Source organism: Pelodiscus sinensis, chromosome 1 (assembly GCF_052426305.1).
Source record: "Pelodiscus sinensis isolate ZL-2025 chromosome 1, ASM5242630v1, whole genome shotgun sequence".
Taxonomy (NCBI): Eukaryota; Metazoa; Chordata; order Testudines; family Trionychidae; genus Pelodiscus; species Pelodiscus sinensis.
In genome coordinates this window covers 83,145,856-83,167,072 of record NC_143052.1, presented here as the reverse complement: position 1 = coordinate 83,167,072, position 21,217 = coordinate 83,145,856, and the positions used below count along the sequence as shown (strand labels likewise).

General features: G+C 42.2%; 1 protein-coding gene across 1 annotated transcript in view; it reads left to right on the top strand.

Moving 5' to 3' along the window:
- Positions 1 to 1,178: 1,178 nt before the first annotated feature.
- Positions 1,179 to 21,217, top strand: part of LOC102456527 (uncharacterized) — a 52,444-nt gene continuing 32,405 nt past the window's right edge. The window contains 9 exon segments of the mRNA XM_089779813.1: positions 1,179 to 1,604; positions 1,688 to 1,782; positions 6,279 to 6,865; positions 7,338 to 7,415; positions 9,973 to 10,066; positions 12,294 to 12,521; positions 15,440 to 15,589; positions 17,149 to 17,269; positions 20,559 to 20,690. Coding sequence (XP_089635939.1) covers positions 1,554 to 1,604; positions 1,688 to 1,782; positions 6,279 to 6,865; positions 7,338 to 7,415; positions 9,973 to 10,066; positions 12,294 to 12,521; positions 15,440 to 15,589; positions 17,149 to 17,269; positions 20,559 to 20,690 — 1,536 coding nt within the window. The 5' untranslated portion in view covers positions 1,179 to 1,553.

Here is a 21,217-nt window from a genome sequence, read left to right as displayed (position 1 = left end):
GAATATATAATTATCAAAGGTACTTCTGTTGCTAAATTTCATTCATTCAATTGTGAGTTTATTACATCTTAGTACTTCTCTTCCAAGCTTAGGTCCCAAACTTTCAGCCTTTACTCATGTGTAAACCCACTGACGCTACTCACATGAGTAAAGATATCAGCATCAGCCACAGGGATTGGAGATGTATGATGAAATAAAAGTAGATGCTCGATAAAGAAAGAAGCCTACTATATCAGAGAACGTATCTTTTATGTATTCATCCCCTCAAGCTCATCTGAAGAAGTGGGTTTTGCCGATAAAAAAAAATCACGATACTATATATATATATATTTATTAGTCTCTAAGGTGCCACAGGACTACTTGCTCATTCTGAGAGAGAGAGAGGGAGAGATTCTATCCTCACTCCATTTCTGAACACAGAGAAAGGAGGTTGGTCCTATGTTTTTCTACTAGATTCCGCGATGTAAAATAAACAGTACTATTAATTATGTGAGTTATAGATATTGTTAAACATATCTGACTTTGTAACATGAGCAAAATAAATAGCTCTTATAATTTTTAAAAAGTTCATTTTCAAAACTTGTATTTAAAGCAGAAAAAAGTATATGCAATTAAAGTTTAAGGTGATGCAATTGATAGAAGCCAAGAAACTCAAACTTAATCCTAGCAATCTCTTCTTCTAAATCCTGGTCATTGACATGGATCTTCTTCAACAAGCCATAATTGATGTGCATCTTGTTAACCTGACTTTTGAACTTCCTGTCTTGGATCAGTTTGTGTCACAATTTTAAAGTAATTTTGAGGCCAGATTTTCAAAGAGCACAGTGAGTGTATTTGTTAAAATTTATGGTCCTTTGTCTTGCTGCAAAAAAAAACATACACTGGCATACACAGACTGTCATTTGTACATACGAACGAAGACAAATCATTCTATCATGTTCAAATGCAGATCTTTGTGTATTCAACAGGTCGACTTTTGTGCAGTTGCATCCTCCCTTGCATTTCATTTAGGAACAATTATTTTTTTAAATGTGGTAAGATTAACGTTACATAACTGGAAAAAAACCAATTTCCAGTCTATTGTCTAGATCTACACTTTTTAAATACCCAGATTATTTACTCGATAAATAGCCATTTCAGTTTATCTACATCTCCACATACACGTTTTAGGCCCCACTCCTACATTTATATTCACATAATAAACCAAATAAAATATTTTCTGAAGTCTTGAGTCTTTACAGACAATGTGCCACAAGGAGTTGTGGAGGCTAGTTTGGAGCAGTATGAACCTGAATGTGTCAAAGATTGATAAACTGATTTTTTAAAACTTCATATAATTTTAAACACAGCTAGAACATTTTTAAAGTAATTATGCAGCATTTTGTTGCTGTTTCTATGGCAGTGGTTACTACATTAACTGGAAAGGATTTTCAGGGTTTCGCAATGAAAAAATAATGTTACATTAATTATATTGCCACAAATACTAACACTTTTCATTCCCACTTTCTCTCGGCATAGCCATGTTCCCATATTTCTAGAACAAAGGGAGAAAAATGCCATTGCCTGTAACCCTGGAGCCAGGACCTGTATATTTCTTTGACCAGGTATTTTCTTTCAGCTTTAGCATGATTGTCCCTTCCCCCTCCAGCATTTGCATGTTTAATCTGAAATATATTTTTTATTTTAGCTGATATCAAGAACGAAAGAGCGGGGCAAGAAAGGACTACCCACTGATTTCAATTCACATACCATAAATTCTCATCCCACAAGTTTTATTCCCAGGTAAGGGAGTTCATATGATCTCAGTGGCAATGCATGAGTCAGTTCCCATCAATTAGTAGTTGAGAAGAAAATTTCCAAAGGCATAAATGGGTTAAGACATCACCCAACTTCTCTGGACTCCCATTAGTGCCTTTGAAAAATCTCCCTTTGAGTTTGTGTCAATATGATGATTATTTTTAAATTAAAATATCTAATGGTTATAATTCAACTCTGCAAATGTAGGAAACCTCAGAGAAATGCACCATATGATACTTGCAATCTCTTCAGAGAAGAAAAAGACTGTTTCTTACTACAGGTTTGCATAGTTCCTAGCAGAAAGTGGTCAAAGCCTTGGCTGAGCTTTTCAGGCACTATTATAATACAAATAACAGATAATAATAATGAAGAAGACATTCCTACCCTATGGAGCTTACACTGATATTGAAAGCAGCCTGGTGTGATGAATAGTTCAGAGGACTGAGAGCCAGGAACTCCTACATTCTAATTCCTAGTTCTGTGATTAATACACTGTGCGATCTTGAACAAGTTCTTTAATCTCTCTGTGTTTCAGTTCCCCAATCTGTAAAATGGAGATAGCACTTAACTGAATTGTTGGGGTACTGTTCAAGTAGGCACTGACTTTCTGATGTGTACAGGGGTGCTCTGCCCCAGTCCCACCCACACGCAACCCGTTCTCCCAAGGCTCCAGCCCCATTCTGCCCCCTACACTGAACATGCCCTGCCCTCACTCCCGCTCTCCTTATCCTCAGCACCTCTTGCATGCTGTGGAACAGCTGATCCATGGCAGGAAGGAGGCTTTAGGAGGAAGGGGGAAGTGCTGATTGGCAGCAATGTCAGGAGGTAAGAGGTGCTAGAGGAGGGGGAAGAGCTGATAGGAGGGCTGTCAATGGGTGCTCAGCACCCACCATTTTTTTCCATGGGTGCTCTAGGACTGGAGCATTCATGGAGTTGGCATCTATAATTTTTCAGATTAATGACCTAGTACTAGGTCTTGAAACGATCTATGTGAGCTGCTTACGGCACCCCACAAAAGGTGACTGGGGTATTATCTCCACAGGTCCAGTTGCAGGAACTGGGCCTACATTAGTGCATGGCTCTTTTTGTAAAGGTAAAGCACTGCGGTGATGCATATAAACATAATAAAACATATGGAACGATTTGCTAAATATAAGAATCGTCTTTAGTCCATATCTAGCTATCAGAAAAATTATTTTAAATCAGTCCTTGCCATCCTGGATGCAATATACAGGAAGTGACGAGCACTTTCAATAGCCTGCCTTTATTATGGCACCCCTACATTAAATCAAACCAGTATAATGTCATGCCCCTTGGTGGATGTCTACAGATTCCACAAATCAAGCAAAAGTCTGCTCTGACTACGAATGACCTGAGAGATGCTCTATTTATTTAAAAAAGGTGAAATCATTTCTAATTTGCTGATGCTTAAACTAATACAGATGCTCCCTTAATTTGCCTGGCACTATTTGAATTTCATAAAGTCTCATCTGCCGTCTGATTCACTCTGAGGCAATACTCAACCAGCAGGATTCCTCAGGGGAAAGGTGTGAATATTTTGACATATGTGAATTAGTTTTTGCTGGTGGATTATTTATGCATTGTGCTTCACAGAAGTATTTGTTTTGATTTTTAAAACTGATACCATTTCCTCGAGAGAGATGGATTCACCTTTCGGGTAAACACTCCCTAGTTGTCACAAATTAATGGAAAATCTCCAGCACTGGCATGCTAATGATGTTTTTAATTTACAAGTCACTTTATACCATGTAATTAATTTATAAAATTCTTTTTGAATGATGCTTCCATGAATTTCCTCTACCTTGCTCAGTAGTAACCTTATGGCATGCCCTATGGAATTATTGGCTAAAAGCACTAAGTTGCTAGAGTTAAACGTGAATTGCAAAGAAATAAAAGTCTTGTGCCTGTTTAAAAAAACTCTTCTACTTCTATATTTCTTTGTATTCAATCCTACAAAAGGTAGGACAGAGATTGTACAGACTGGACCTCTCAAAACCAGGACTCCCCCATCCAGCAACATCCATGGTCCAGCAAGACCACGGGTGTTCCTGGATCAGGCAATCCTGGCTGGGAGCTCCAGTCAGGGCCAGATTAAGGGGGGGGCTAGCCGGGCAACTGCCTGGGGGCACCAACCTATGGGGGGGCGCCTGATTGAAGTGGTGAGGGGCGCCGCATCAGGCGCCCCCCATAGATTGCCGCCCGGAGGCGGGTCCGCGCATGCACCACGCGCCCACTGCCCAGGGCGCAAGAATGGCTCAGGCTGGCCCTGGCCCCAGTGGCAAGAGGGCTGGTGGCTCAGATCCCAGCAGGGCTGAGGCTGGGACCAGCACGAGAGCCCCAGTAGTGCAGCAGGGGCCATGGCAGCCCCAGTAGCAGAGCCAGGGACATGGCAGTCGCAGCAGCCCCAGTAGGAGGAGTCAGTGCCAGGGACATGGCTGTCCCAATAGAGGGGCTGGGGCATTCCGGGCTGCTGGGGCTGCAGCAGCAGAGCAGCCTGGTGGAGGGGTGGCTGGGGCTAGCAGCGGAGAGAGAAAGTGGTCTGGGAAGCTGGTAGCAGGGGACCTCCACTGGTCCAACAAATTCCCTCCGTCAGGACTGGTCAGTTCCCAAGGGTGTCAGACCATAGAGGTCCAACCTGTAATTTCAAAAAGGCAGAAGTGAGGGAGGACTTCTTGGTTATTACATTAGAAATTCAGGTTTTGTTGGTTCTATTCTATGTAGAATAGAGAACTACTGAAATTATGACATCACAAGAATCAAGAGAGCAAAAGTTGAACAACTGAGAGGAAAAGAGATTTTTAGTCAGAGGACATATTTTTGAGAAACACCAAAGTGACTTAGGAACCTATTTGATTTCACTGAGACTGCAGCTCTTCAGCACCAAAGTCATTTTTGAAAATGGGATTCAGGCTCCTAAATCACTTTGGCATTTCAGAAAATTTTAGCCAGATCATTTAGGGTCTTGAGCAAACACTTATGCACATGACTAGCTTTAAGTATTTGAACGATTCCCATTGAAACTAACCAGACCCTAAAATCCCTAATTTTAAGCATGTCTACAGTACCACCCTAGTTCGAACTGGGGTGGTTAATGTAGTCAATCGAAGTTGCAAATGAAGCCTGGGATTTAAATATCCCGGGCTTCATTTGCATTTTGCCGGGAGCCACCATTTTTAAATCCCCGGTAGTTCGAACTCCATGCCCGCGGCTACACGCGGCACCGAGTAGGTAGTTCGAATTAGGCTTTCTAATTCGAACTACCGTTACTCCTCGTGGAATATTTAAATCCCGGGCTTCATTTGCAACTTTGATTGACTACATTAACCACCCCAATTCGAACTAGGGTGGTAGTGTAGACATACCCTTACATTTCATGTAATTGAATAGTTGTGTAACTGCATGAAATCTTAGCAGTAACATGACTCTATATTAAAGGTAGCAGCACAGGGAAGCAGGTGGGATCCAGTTGTCCAGGGGAGCCAGTTTAAAAACCAGTTCACCACGTAGTCTGGCTGCCGGCCGCCCCATACTACTGCTTCTAATACCAGAGGCAGCAGCACGTAGTGGCAGGGGGCTCCTCAGGAGTGGGGCCGGGAGCCCACTGGTTGCTGGCCCATCCCTGGGGACTATCGAATAGTTGTGTAACTGCTAACTGTTGTGTGACAGAGGCAGCAGCATGGGATGGCAGAGGTCCCCTGGGAGCAGGGCCTACACATATCAGCTCCAGCCTGCCCCTTCACCCTCCATGCTGCTGCCTCTGTATCAGAGGAAGCAGCATTGAGGCAGATCTGGTACTCGTGAGAAGCCTGCTTAAAGCCAGCCTCTCTGATACAGATGCAGCAAGGAGGGATGTGTGTAGTCAACATGATTAACGGATAAGCCCAATTTATCAGTTAATCATGTCATCGACTACATGTTGACATCCCTACTTAAAATTAAGACCTGAATAAGTGTTTGCTGGAGTGGGGTCTGGAACTTTTTTTTTTATTATTATGACCTATTTTCAATAAAAGATATATTTGCTAATGACTGAACACCTCTATCCCTTTCACTGAACTGTGGGAGCTCAGAATAAGTATGTTCAAAGACCTTCCACAATCATGGAAGATCAGAGATGATATTTCTATTTCTGAAGTGAAAAAAATAAAGAAAAGAGTGTATATATAAAATCTACCAGGAACCTGCAAAGCATTCCTTGGACACCCAAAGCCCAATTTAATGGAAGTAATTAAAAAGCAGAACCTTGAACTTACTTGTTATTAACTTTATTTATGAGAAGAAAATTGTTTATGAAAACCATAAGTGTGTGACAAAATAAAACTGTGCCCTTATTAATTCAGTTTGGCATCACTATGTGAAGTGACTCCTGAAATTAACATCTTTGTCTTCTGTCTACTCCCTGGATATATTAGTTAACAAAAGTAATTGTTACTTAAAAGGTATCCTGTCTTTTTACCCAGCTTGCACAAATGCAGCAATCCTGGATGTAAAGGAAAACATGTGGAAGAAAATGAAGATAGTTTCTTAAAAGAGGATACAACAAGAGGAGAGAATTATCCATTTCTGCTTCAGACATCTAGCTCTTCCCTATTCAAAACTATTAGTGAAGTTCCCAGCTCAAAGTTCTCCCCAAAACCTTCAATTCTTCCAGCAGAAGAAGAAATACAGATGAGCTTGTTGGCTGAATATAAATCCATGGCTCCCACCATCTTACATGAACTCGGAGAAATATTGCACCTCTTTGCTAGCTATGACATCATTTTCCCTCAGGGAATTGTAAATCTCCTGAACTACAGCTGGAAGGAGCTCACTGAAGGTGCTGATTACAGTAAACGGCACCAGCAGTCCCTAAAGGACAAAAGCACAAGATCAGGGAAAGGCCAAACACCAGAAGAGTGTGACAAGAAAGCACCAAGGTCTGAATATGTGGATCATGAAATGATTCAGTGTGCAAAAGGCTGGCGGAAGAAGAGTGTTTTACCTACAGATAGTGGGAAGGAAAAAAAGAATCCTGAAATGGCACCAAATAATCCTCTAGGAAACAAAGGCAAGTAGAATGCGCAACTATGTTTTGGTCTAATATTTAGGTTAAAGAATGTGGCCACCTTGGAGCTTCCAGAAAAAAAATCTTCCTGCTAGACTATGTAAGGCTATGTTATGACTCACTGAGAAATATTACTTTAGAACATTGCAAAATAGCCTTGAAGCTAAAGCTAGAGGTACAAACACTTAGTATAACAACTACAGCGAAACTAGGCATTGTTTCAAACCATTTATCAAAGCACTTACTGTTTCCCATTTCAAGGTGTGTGAGACCGCAAAGAAATATTGGGCCAAGAAAGTTCATCAATGTCACAATAAAATCAGGGCAGAGCCACTGGTCTTGGACAAGTCTTGTTAAGCTTTTCGTATGCAATTGCAGTTTTTCTACTTAAATGAGAAAACATATATTTTTTTAAAATACCCACGTGTATTCATGTTTACAAGTGCATTCTGTTTCCTTTTTTCCTCTTGTTTAGCTCCTGTTGTACAACATGATACTCATTTACCTGTCACAATCAGTTTCTCACTGTCATCAAAACTTTCTGAAGAAAAAGGTAAGGTGCTTTGCTTCTAGAAGGCTAAAATCCCAAAGTCGATAAATGTTTTAGAGGAAAGTGGTCACTTTCAGTCTCCTTGGTGTTAAGTGTTTGTGAAAACCATCAGTGTGTGGTCTGTAATGTATCAACTTTAATGTAAATCACAGTGTATTAAACAAACTCTGGCTATAGATTGTTTGTCCCAGAAACATGATCTGAAGTTAAGCCCTGTTTTATTTTGTATTATTTCTCAGACTTCTTTAAAAATGTTGCTTTGTTAAAAAAAGGGGGGGGGGGTAAAAATGTTATTTTATCCACTTTCTTCCCCTTAACTCCTGTGGAGTTCATCTGGCAGCTTAGTGAAAATGACTCTGCATGGGATCCTTACATTGCTGGGCTGGACAAGGCTGAACAGGCTTGCTCAGCCTCGAGGGGAGGGAGGATCCATGAATATCTATGCAGTAGGCTGAAAAGCCCAGAGTCACTAGATATTTTGGCATTGTGCACTTTCCATGGGTATGTGAACATAAAGGAATTATCGTGGTGATTCAGCAAGGATTGTTGCCACCATAGAACAGCATTCTGTTCTGTTAATATGCTCCTGGGCTGACTGGATTGCTTGTTGCAGCCCAATTATTCAAATTTCTCTATGATCTCTGGAGCATTTGCCATCTTGGTTGCACCCCTTTCAGCACTTAATATATTGTTCTGCAAAGCTCCACCACAACAGTATCTACTAGGGATTTCCCAGCCCCATACTAATGCCCAACCAGTCAGTAACTCTCTGGAGCAACCAGCTTCCTCAGGGCATCCTTTCATTTTTGTGGTGAAAGAAACTTCCATTCAGTTGGTCTGTTGCTGCATGATTTCATCTCCATTTTGAAGCTTTGCAGCCATTGTTGCTAGACCCCCCAAACCACTGGGTCTCACCATCCTATGCCTGTTGTTCTGACCCAAAAGCAGCTTGTCACCTAGCTTACGTCACCATGAATGGTTCAGAGTCAAGGAAGCTGAACTTTGCCAATGAATTCCATCAGTTGTTTGGCGCGTCCTCTGGCAGTCTGTAGCTATATATATCATCCATCACCTCTGCTGGGTGCTCCAGGAGAAAATTGACTGGCTGCCCAAAGTTCAAACTTTGACCATTCATCCTGGTCCTGAGAAAATGCTATGGAAATGGTCGAGCTTATCAGGGAGCTGTGTGTATTTTACCTCTTCTCTCACAATCCCTTGAGCGCTAGTATGGCCCTTTGGAACTACACCTACAAACTAATGCTGCAGCGAGCTGAGCTAGGATCTGTGCAATAGAGACCCAGAGACCAGTGCAGCTGCAGTCATAGTGGACTCCAGATAGAAACATACCCAGAAAAGAAAGGTTCTCTAGTGACAGCCTCACTGCTGCCCATACCACTTCAGCCCATACCACTGAATCAAAGGTGTAGTTGTGGCTCACTTCTCAATGACTCCTAGCTAAAGCTTGGGGCATTATTAAAGACTTAACAGGGTGCTGCATCCAGCCCATCTGAGCAACAGCGCCAGGCCACTCAGGCTGTGGGGAAAATAAAAAGTTGCAAGAGGGCTTGGAGTTCTGATAAACTTCTCAACTGAATCTTATCTGACTCACCCAGTCCTTTGAGGCCCTCGGTCTGAGTAGATGTCTTTATTTTTCACCTAAAGGAGCGTAGAAGGCACTTTTCTTCTGCAAAGCAAATACAGGCAGTCCCCGGGTTACGTACAAGATAGGGACTATAGGTTTGTTCTTAAGTTGAATTTGTATGTAAGTCGGAACTGGCTCCAGATTCAGCCGCTGCTGAAACTGATCAGCGGCTGACTACAGGAAGCCCTAGGCAGAGTTGCCCTGCCCCCGGCTTCCTGGAATCAGCCGCTGATCAGTTTCAACAGCGGCTGACTCTGGACTCCTGGGACAGAACAGCTGGGGCGCTGCCGGGTAGGTCCCTGCAGGACCAACCCGGCAGCACCCCAGCTGCTCTACCCCAGGCGTCCCACAACAAAAGCCTGGTCTGCTGGAGGGGGGGGGGCGCGCACTAGCTGCGCCCCCTCCCCGCCCAGCAGACCAGGGAGACCCAAGCAAAGCCGCGGAGGCGCAGAGGTCCCGCCGCCTCTGCAGCTTTGCTCCTGTCTCCCTGCTGCTCCTTTGCTCCTGTCTCCGGGGCAAAGGAGCAAAGCCGCACGGGCAGCGGGGTCCCGCCGCCTGCGCGGCTTTGCTCGGGTCTCCCTGCTGTGCTGGGGAGTCTCCCCCAGCACACCAGGGAGACCCAGAGCAGCTTTTCTCGCCCTGGAGGACGCGGTGGCGGGACCGGTGCGCTCTGGGCGGTCCCACCGCCCGCGAGCTCTGGGGCGAGAAAAGCCCCGTTCGTAAGTGTGGATCCGACGTAAGTCGGGGACTGCCTGTAAGCTGGTTAAGAACATAAACTCCCAAGACTTAATAATTTTTTAAAATCATACCAGTGAGCCATACATTGTTATTGCTTAATGCCATAGAATGGGATTGACTCTTAAAAGACAGGGTGGCATTTGTTATATCAAATTCTAAACTCTCATGTTGTTTGTTAAGGTTGGAGTTTCCAGCATTCTGACTCTGAAGATCTTGAATGGAAAGCACCTTTTGCCTGGGCAGTGACAAGACTACGACAAGCTCAGATACAAATGTATCAAACAGGGGTTTCTGTGTCCCTTTTATCGTAAATTGGATAAAAATGATATTTAAGACTAAATGTATATGGTTTTAGCAATTAGTGTACATAATAATTATAATACATTTGAAATGGTATTTTATAAACACTAATTAATCCTCACATTATTAAAAGGCTTGCAGTCACTGTTTTATGGATAGGGAAACTGAGGTAAAATTCAAATGACACTAACCCAAGGCCTCTTGAGTGAATTGGTGTAAAAGCAAAGGTTAGAATGTGCATGCAGGCCACTTGACCGGTGGTTCTTAAAGGGTACATCTACATTTGCATCCCTAGTTTGAACTAGGGATGCAAATGTAGGTGACCGAAATTGCTAAAGAAGCAGGGATTTAAATATTGCGCGCTTCATTAGCATGATCTTGCCAGCACTTTACTCTGCTCAACAGCTGTTTCGAAAGTGAAAGTGTGTGCCGGGACGCGTTAGTTCGAACCAAACCCCTTGGTTCGAACTAACATTACTTAGGAGGTTTGGTTCGAACTAATGCGTCCCAGCACGCACTTTCACTTTCGAAACAGCTCTTGGGAGGAGTAACACGCAGGTGAGATCATGCTAATGAAGCACAGGTTATTTAAATCCCCACTTCATTTGCAATTTTGGTCGCCTATATTTGCATCCCTAGTTCGAACTAGGGAGCAAGTGTAGACATTCCCAAACTTTTTGGCCTACTGCCCACCCTTGGACAAATGCAAACCTTTCCACAGACCACCAGCCAACCACCCATGATGATAAAATGTGTGTAGGAAGGGTGGTTGGTGAGGGCCCTGGTCGGGAAAGTAGGGTACAGGCAGGTCCACTGACATGGGGTGGGGAGAAGGGGACAATTGCCCTGGCGCCCGGCCATTTAAAGGGTTCCGGAACTCCTTTGAACTGCTTCAGGAGCACCAGAGTGCCACTCTGCATGGTTTTGGCAGCTGGGGAAGAGGGGACAGCTCTGCAATCCAGTTGGTGCTAAAGACTGACTACTCTCAGCCCCACCTCTGAGGGTGCAGAGCCTCTCCCACACCTGCCCTGGGACCTGCATTAGCTATCAGCCCCGCTGGGTGCAGGAGTGGGCTGAGGGTGGGGTATTTGGGTGGAAGGGAGGGTGTGTGAGCAGGCCAGGGGTGGGGTATCTGGCTAGGGGGGAGGATGCAGGAGTAGGCTGGGGGTGGGGTGTCTGGCCAAAAGGGAGGGTTCAGAAGCAAGGGAGGGTGTAGGAACAGGCTGGGAGTACAGGGTCTTGGCAGGAGGGTGTGTGAGGAGGATGGGAGTGAGGGTCTATGCAGAAGGAGGATGAGGTGGGGGCGCTTACTTGGCTTTGTGCCTCCCGCCACTCCCAGGCACCACTTCCCACTGCTCCCTTTGGCCACATTCCAGCCAATGGAAGCAGTGGAGAAAGCCTCCAGGCAGCACTTCCCTGCGCTCCTATTCCCCTAGTCAGGGAGAGGGGAGTGGCAGCGCGCAGAGCCGCTTGCTCCCCCTGCGAGCTGGATTCAGCCCACGAGACTTGGGCAGGTGCAGTGCTGGCACTCCAACCTCACGTGGAGGGATGGGAGCTGGAGCAGCAGCATGGGCCCCCCACTGCAGGGGGCAGAGGCTGAGCCTCAAGCTGGCTGCAGACCACTAGTGGCTTGCAGATGCACTTTGAGAATCACTGCTTCAGTGGTGCTACTACTAATAGTAAACAAGCACTTCATTGAGATGCTGGTATTACCAATAGTGGTAGAGATGTAGCCGTGTTAGTCTGGGGTAGCTGAAGCAAAATGCAGGACAATGTAGCACTTTAAAGACTAACAAGATGGTTTATTAGATGATGAGCTTTCGTGGTCTGGCCCACGAAAGCTCATCATCTAATAAACCATCTTGTTAGTCTTTAAAGTGCTACATTGTCCTGCATTTTGGTATTACCAAGGCACATTGGGGGAGATTCTGACCACTGCAGTGCCAGCAGTTGATGGCTGAGTAGCTAAGGTAGAGATTGTCAAAGCTGACTAATGGATGTGAATATCCAATTAAGATAGTATCTTTGCTAATCTCACCCTAAATTGGGGAAACAGTGAAGTAAATCCTGTAGCTATTACTCTGGACAAACATTTTTAAATTAGTGGAAGTTGTGCATAGGTAAGACTATTAGGATTTAGCTCACTGAGAAATTATCATTAATATTATAGGTCTGTTTTTCTTTCTTCCCTGTCTCAACAGAAACAATCAGATATCTAAGCTGAAAGAAGCGGGATTTGACCAACCAGTTATTCTCCGGCATTATGGTGATGCTGTGAGAGAAAATATTCCCAAGAAATTTAAGGAGAGGACCTGCAAGACCTTATTTGAGCTACTGAATGGAAAACCCCAAATACCAGCCATCAAGCAAGCAGTCCCAACGTTACAAAAGCTACATTACAGGCTGATAGATGGCTCATCTTTGATTTAATATCCTTTAAGTTCCTACAGTACAAGTGAAATATAGCAATGGTCAGAAGATTTGGGAAGGGTTTCAAGAGGCAAAATACAAGGATTCAGAAGATGTTTTGTTTAAATATTAAATCATAGGTAAATTTAAAAGAGCAAGACATCACCATTTTGTTTATCTATTTCTTGCCTTGCCCTGAAATGATAACAGTGATGCATACCGTCAGAGTCATATCTTGACAAAGCAAATGGACATCTGCACGGTGTTCTGGTCCCTCTCATTCCTTCCTGCCAGCCAAAATCTTGAGCACTATTACCAATTTGGTAGCTGCTGCTGGCCACTGGGCCCTTTCTCCTAACACCTCACACACACATTCTCTGATTACATGGATTCTGGTGCCTGAACTATCACTAAGGAGGGCTGAGAGGAAGGTCCTCCACCTCTGGTTACATAGATGTCATGGAAGGAAGAGTCACTTGTTAATGATTAGATAATTAGCAGCCTGTCTGGTGCTGTGTAGCATCAGTCCAAAACTCAAGAATTTCTCTTCCCATTTCCCCTGTCAGCCATAAGCCTTTGGAATGGTGAGAAAGACAGACAGAGGAACCTACCGCCTTTCTCTAGCTCCAAGTTGGACTGGCTGGAGGAATCCCTTTCACTCACAGCAGCCATTGTTCAACTGATTGGTCAATATGTGGGGGAGGGGAATCTGATGAGGGAAGAGGAACAGGCTGGCACTCCAAAATGGGCCTTCTCTTGATTAGGTGGGGCCTGAAGGCCACGGGACACATGGGGGCTTGCATGGTGACTAGTGTAGGAAACGTCCCTTTTTACCCAGGGGATTCCATGTCTTGCTAGTGCTTAGGGTTACCAGATGGTTTAAACAAAAATACCAGACACACTTGACATTATATCACAATCTGCATTACATCTTATTTAGAAAATACTGGACATTTATATTTTCTCAATTTGTTTCCTGAACAGAAAGCGCAAATACTGGACTGTCCGTTTCAAAACCGGACACCTGGCAACCCTACTAGTGCTGCTGATAGAGGGCTGAGTGTTGGAAGTTCTGCACTCGACTACATGAAATATAAGTGCTACTTAATAACAGGGAGGAAGTCAGGACAGTCAGTGGATCCAGGGTGTATGTGCAGGGGAGGAGGAAGCAGATATCAATGTACCCATGGCTGGAATCAATGGCTAGTGATCCCAATTTTGAAAAGCCAAGAAAGGGGGAGGTTATATTTCTGAGTATGGAAGCTAATGGCATTAACCTTTTCTGTTGTCCTGGAGTGAGAAGAAAATATTGTTCTTCACAGTTGCCACCAAAATCCACCTAAACCCTTAGGGAAATGTTTAAAATCTTGCCCCTTGCTCTGTACTGTGTGCATGGGGCATAGGCTAAACTATAACTCAAAGGTCTCAGACAGGTAGCTGTGTTAGTCTGTAACTTTAAAAATACGAGTATTCCTGTAGCACCTTGGGCTGTGTCCAGACTCAGGGGTTTTTTCGAAAAAAGTAGCCTTTTTTCGAAAAAACCTCACCTGCATCTAGACTGCAGCCGCGTTCTTTCGAAATTAAATCGAAAGAACGCAGCTTTTCTTTCGATGGCGGTAAACCTCAATTTACGAGGAAGAACGCCTTCTTTCGAAAGTTCCTCTTTCGAAAGAAGGCGTTCTTGAATGTAAATAGGGCTTCTTCAAAAGAGAGCATCCAGACTCACTGGATGCTTTCTTTCGAAAAAGCAAGCCGCTTTTTCGAAAGTTCAACGTGCAGTCTAGACGCTCTCTTTTGAAAGAGGCTTGCAGTCTAGACATAGCCTTAGAGACTAGCAAAATTACATATATAGTATCATGAGCTTTCATGGGCAAAACCCACTTCCTCAGATGAGAAATGGATGGATGTGGGTAAGTTATACCATGTAAGCATATAAGAGGTTAAAGATATATAAAGGGATATCAGTGGATAAGGGATCTAGAGCCAACACTGGGCTGAAAGTTTTGGATGAAAGGGGCTCCGATAATCTAATTTTTATTGTATTTGGGACTCTGCTTTTAAAAAAACCCCACTGTGTAAGTTTATTGGTTGATTTTAGATGATCACAGGGCAGGAGATCAGAAGCCTTGTCTTCACACACTTTCCTATGTTCATTAGCAACAAATTAAAGGAAATTTAATCGCAAAATTTATTTTTTTCCCCTCTCCATCATTCTGGGCTGCCATTGCTCTCTATTTTTAAAGCTACACCAGCTGCATCCTTTTGAAACTGGTCAGCAGTAAGCTGTGAGCAATACAACTCGTTTACACCACCAACCCCCGAAGGCTTGGAGAACGTCCCTTTGTAGGGCGGCAGTGCTTTCCTTGTATACAAAGTGTACTTGCTTCCCACTCCAGGTCTCCCACATAGCAACTGGAGTCAATAAACCATATGAACAGTAGTAGTGAATTGTTCATTGAAAATAAATTAAGTCTCCAGGTGATACAATGGAATCCTGTGAACATGAACAGATAGACCTTTACCAATGATACTTTGCAGGGCTAATTTGTGATTTTAGGTACAGAATATACCTCTCAGTCACAAGCTCTCCCTTTCCTCATGAGAGGGCAAGTAGTTTGACACTGACCTCAACCAACAGAAAATTACCACCCAGCCTCTGCTGGCTCACACAGTTTGGAGTCTAGGCTGGAGTTTGGAGTCTAGGCTCTGTCTATTCTTCACTTCTCCCTGCCCTTTCACTCTGGGGGAGGGATAAACATGGAATCAGCCCTGCTTACTCCTATGCAATGGAACTCAACATCCAGACAGCCCAAGATTTGTAAAGAAAGTGTGTTTTTAGCCTCTTTTACTCCCTTGTCCAGGCATATAACCCAAGTCACAACCAGGGCCAGAGTTCTCATTAACAGCTAAAAGTAAAACTCTTTAACTGTACCTTCAGCTATCCTTCTGGGTGTCCTGCAGTCTGCCAAAGCTATTCCGATCTCCCACGTGGTGGTGTGTACACCAATATATTCTCTGCCTCTCCAGATCAGAGAATACTTGGAAGCTTTACACCTTTTGGACATGGTAGTATTAGCCTTCATAACAGGTAAGTAGTTATATTTCAGAGTACTTGCTAACATACTGTATATTAAGTTTGATAAGTAATATGGAAGAACCTAAGATAATGCTTGAAGCCATGAATAAATGAATGTGCATGATGCAATCTGATCTCACAGCCACAGATCTGGGTTTGAATCACACTTTTTATGTCACAGTTTTTAACTATTAAAATTATACTCCATCCCCAAGAAAGCCTAAAGCAACCACAATTTGGGGTAGCAAAAGTTTTTCTGCATCTAAACCCTTGATTTGCTCACACTGATGGAATGGCAGTGTACATAAAGTCAGAAATTTTGAACTACCAAAAACTTCCATCAGCCTGATTTTGAAGCAGAATGCAGATCATTCAAAACTGGCTCCTGACTTGTATTGTGATACAACCACCATCAGCTAAATCACCGAAGGACAGAAGGCATAGGCACATACCAGAAAATCCACACACACCAATGGAATCATCTGGCAAAAATTTTCCATCCCAATACTGGCTCCTTCAGACACTTGAAGAAAGGCTACCCTGCAAGTCCTTTATAACCTGGGACACGAAGGCACATGCCACAGATTACTGTATTCATTCCCTAGCCACAGCTCTCAGGAAAACAAACACACACATACACAGTTGCCTACCTACACTGTTTCATGACTATCACAAAGAGAATTCATCAAATACTATTTGTTAAATGCAGTATTTGATTAACGTTCATTCTAAGTATTTGCCAAATCACAGGTAATCTGTGTGCCTTTGTGGAAGGATGGAGAGGGGCTCATTTGGAAGTATTTACAGATTGGGCTAGAATTAGGTCCTTTGTACTAGAATAAATATTTCTGTAGCATTGTCGAACCACATCTGTTTTGAATAATAATGGTGATTAAGATATAATTGCTTAGTAAAACTAAAGTTCATTTTGAGGCCCTTAATTGAAAATACATGCCATATTGTTTGGCATGCTAATTTTAGCTCTGTCTTATTCCTTTTATTCTGCCATTTGTGACATCTTCTCAGAACACTGAACTGAAACAGGTCAGCTGATGTGTTTCTGCCAGAGATAGAAGTAAATGGATGCTTATTGTTGCTAATGAACACAAAAGGGAAATACAGCAGAAGGATTCCCTAAAAAAGCAACTCAGGAATCCTAACTACATGGATTGATTGACTGATTGATAAACACGACTATCTTTTCCTTATTTTCCTTTTCTTCCTTCCAATTTGTTTTGGCATATGAAGAATTGTAATGCTTTGGATAGTGCAGTAGAAATAAGTATTTAAATTCACCATGCATTAGTCAGTTTCTCATACATTCTCACATTTCACTTTAATTATTAAAACACCCATTTAACTCCTCTTTGGTTCACTACTCCATCTGTAAAGCAGAGATAATATGTATCTGCCTAACAGGGGTGGAGTGTATGAAAATCACTATGAAGTGCTGGATGTGCATAGGGTTATGTTAATTAAAAACTCTTAGATCAAAGTGAAGTCCTTGGACTACCGATATTTTATTAACATAAACCATTCAAAATCGGCTTTGTGTTTCTGGTTGTTTATAGTAACGTCATTGCAATGATGTTCAATCAAGAAGGAGGCATGGTGACTAATAGAGATGGAGAAATAGTCAGGGAATGGAGATGGCCTCAAGTGGGAAAGCTTAGTGATCCAGTTGTAATGCAGGTACTACTTATCAGCCTGATTCTTCCGTTGTTGTTCTCTCCTTCTGGAAAATAATTTTCCCTTTGGGAAATTTCTTAATTGCAAGGATAATAAAACTTAGCAGCTTTCATCTTCAAAAGTATTACTCCCAACAATCCAGGTGCAACAAGGTAAATATTGCTGTCTGTATTTTACTCATGTGGAATCCAAAACAGGGAAAGGATAAATAACTTGCCTAATGCTGCAGAGAATTGGTATAAGGACTAACAATTTCCTAAGACCATCAGACCATCCAAGCACCTAGAAGCAGTGATTTAGAACAGTCTCCCATAGGGTTGCTATGCTTTTAAAATACATGTGGGTTTTCATTTAATTTATATTTTGTGTGTGTTTAATAGCAAAAATTACTGAACCTGACTTTAGGCTTGCTCCCGTTCTCATTGACATTGATGGAAAGACTCCCACTGACTCCAGGGCTGTTGGATCAGGCCCAGAATGCTAAAAGATACTTAACATTAAGGTAAAAATCAGGGACACATTTGAAAGAGAGGCACTGGAAATTGAACACAGCACTTTAGGGCAAACTTGAGGGCATTTTCAGGCAGTTAGCAAGAAAAAAAAAGAGGTGGCTTGAGATATTTTTTGCATATTAGTTCAAAGCTTCATACAGAGAAAAGCATTTGGTTCCATTTACAGTAGACTTCTGATAATCCGGAACCTATGGGACCTAGGTGGTGCCGGATTATCAGATATGCCGGACTATCAGGAGGTACTATAAACTGGTTATATATATATATACTGTCTACATTATATACTGTATATAAAGTGTTCTTAACTCTGTTTATTGTACCTACTGTATACAGTATACTGTAATGTTTTAGGTTTTTTAAGCCTTTTTTACCCTTTTTGCTCAGTTCAGCTGCTGCCGCTGTTACCTTGTGACTCATTTTTTGCCGAAGCTCACTCACTAGGCTCTTGCCATTTTGATGCCGCACTATCGGGAATGCCGAACTATTGGATGCCGGACTATTGGAGTTTTACTGTAATAGTGCCTCCCAGAAGCTGGCCAGAAGAAGAGGAGAGAAAACTGGAGTGATACTTATTCCCCTGCCTTCCTGTCACCGACAGCACTCACCAATAGGCTAGCAGCATGGCCTTGCCCTCCCTAGAAGGCTCCCAGTGCACACCTCACTCTCTCGGCACCCTCCCATCCCCAGCAGCTCCCATTGCCTAACCTAATCCCATTCATAATTGATTCTGCACTTAGGAATTCCTTTAAATGTATATTGCTAGTGTGAAGGATAAGTGTCCACTCCACTCCTAAAATCTAGTGGCCTCTTAAAGGACACTAACGCTGGCATGGCAGTGGGCATGTGTTGATAGATTCTTAAATTAACTTATCAAATGACTAAGCATCATCACAGACAATTGAAAGAAAGTATCTTCTCAATCCACGTTTGCAGTCGAGAGAGCATGTAAGATGTTGGGCTGTATTTAGAAAGGGACAGAAAATAATACTAAAATATAATGCCATTATAGGCACCAATGATACACCCGCTCACTGAATCATCTGCTTGTTTTGGTTATTCTATTTCAAAATAAGGGAAATCAAGAAGGTCCAGAGAAGGCCACCAAAACTACTAAAGACACAGAGACTTCTATATAGCAAGAAATTAAAAGAGTTAAGACTATTCAGTTAAGAAAGGAGACAAATAAGAGGTGACATGAGACCATTACACAGTTTAAAGCAGGTCATATGGGAACTCCTGTATACCTTTTCATAATAAAGGAAACAGCTTACTAAATAAAAGAAAACAAATTTGAAAAAATGATAAAAAGAAATATTTTTCTACACAATGCAAAACTCACAGCCATAAGTCATTACACAGACAAAGAATGTAGCACATTAAAAATGGACATATAATAAGAATATCCAGGTGTGCTCTCTGCAAAACTCTCCTGGAACATTTTCCTACATCTCAATGGAGTTATGCTTCACTAAGGAGCAGTCACACTAAACGTTTGCTACCAAAGTCCTTAAGCGTGCTTGAGGAAAAGAGTATGTAAATGTACCAACCACATACATGTTATATCAGATTTTGTTGCATGTTACCTGACACACAGCTATCGGCAATGTGATTAGTACTTTATGCAAGGTATCCATTCTAGAGCACTGACAAAATGACAGGCGGTAGCCAACAAACAAGCAGTTTCTGCTTCTCAGTTCACATTTCCTTTGGTAGCAGCCTAAAGGAAGGAGCAGTTGGGAACACACAAAAATAGCATTTAAACTCTTGCAGCTTCTATAAATGGTTTAATTAGGTTGTCTTCACATAAAACCTGCAAAAATTCAAATTCTGAGAAACCTCAGATTAAATCTCAAATCTTATCTTTTATATACAAACCCAGATTGAAGTAAATTATAATAGAAACATCTTTGGGTCTGTTTCTGTCATTCTGTCAAACATTATTATTCTCCATCATAAAAATGTATTGAATCTTCTCTAGTCACAGGATAAATTAAATGTATTTGGAGAACTTGTTAGTATTTGTACTACACATCTGTACTGCTCTATATGGGACAGAATCAGAACTGTGCAAGTATGTGCGATAGGTCCGGTACGGTTAAGAGGCTTCCTTTTAAATAGGGGGTAGAACAGTTTGGTTTTGTAGTAGTTGGCTTTTGCTGTTGCCATGCGTGCTGTTTCAGTATAATGACAACAATGAAGTCCTAAGAGACCACAGATTTGTGACAATGTACTATACATGTGAAAAGTGCAAAACAAATTCTAGACACCAGACACTTTCTAAATTGTGCTCATCTTCATTGGCAATAAAGCCCAAATGACAAGCATAGGGTAGAATTTTTCTTGCTTATCTGTGCCTGATTCTGTAGCCTTATACATCACAAGAAACAAAGACACTTTCTTAAGTTGGCTTAAAGGTTGGGAGAGTTTCTCATATGCTCCATGACTAGACAATGACTAGTACACACCTTCCTGCCTCTGCATGACCAGAGTACTGGTCCTGGACAAGAATAATCTGTATATGAGGTCTGCAGCAGTTTCTGGTCAAAATCCATATGTATATTAACTAACTTTATTACTTCATTAATCTACTTTCGAGACAAAACCAGAATTTGGCTCTACATTTAACCAAAAAAGACTGATCACGGCCCCTCATTTGGGCTGACTAATTCCAAACTTTCCCTGTTTAACATTTTGAGATATCACACCATGCAGCATCTCCCACCTGAACCATAAAATGAAGATTAGGATTATAATATGACTGACCTCTTGTTTTATGCCAGGTTAATGACTACATCACTGTGAGGGTTGCCGGGCGCTTTGCTATTAGCTTGGTCTACAGGTGGCAACAGGAACGTGTGCAATTGTCTTTGTCACCACTACAGGATGTGGCACTTCCACAGTTAGAAGAACTGGTAGGTTGTAACTGCTTGCAATCAAGGGCCTTTACAAATGTTAATCTACAAACCTTTGCAATTAAAGAGTTTTCACTGAGTTAGGAAGCCTTTGGTTTTAACACTTTTGCCCTTTGCAGTCCTTGCTAATAGATATGGATAAATATAGCCTCTATTTATTAGCAGTCCAACGCTGACTTCAATTGAGATACATGCTGACTCAGTGAGAAGAAATCTGGAAAAAAAGGAATTTGTAAGTGCAGGCACTCATCCTTAAATATCTATTTTACAGCGAGTTACAATCAGATAGTAAGCATCTATCATATTGTTTTAAAAATTAACCTTATTGCTATAGGTGAACAAACAATGGTTAGAAATTGCAAAGAAAGGTAGTTTTGATTCTGATATAACAATGCAACAGGCTTGAGTGTTTCTTGGAAAACAGTTTTTATTTTAGAAAAAATTTCTGATACATTATCACTTAATAGGGCTTTATTATTAGCAAGCACAGCACAAATACAACTATCAACTGCTTGCTAATAATAAAG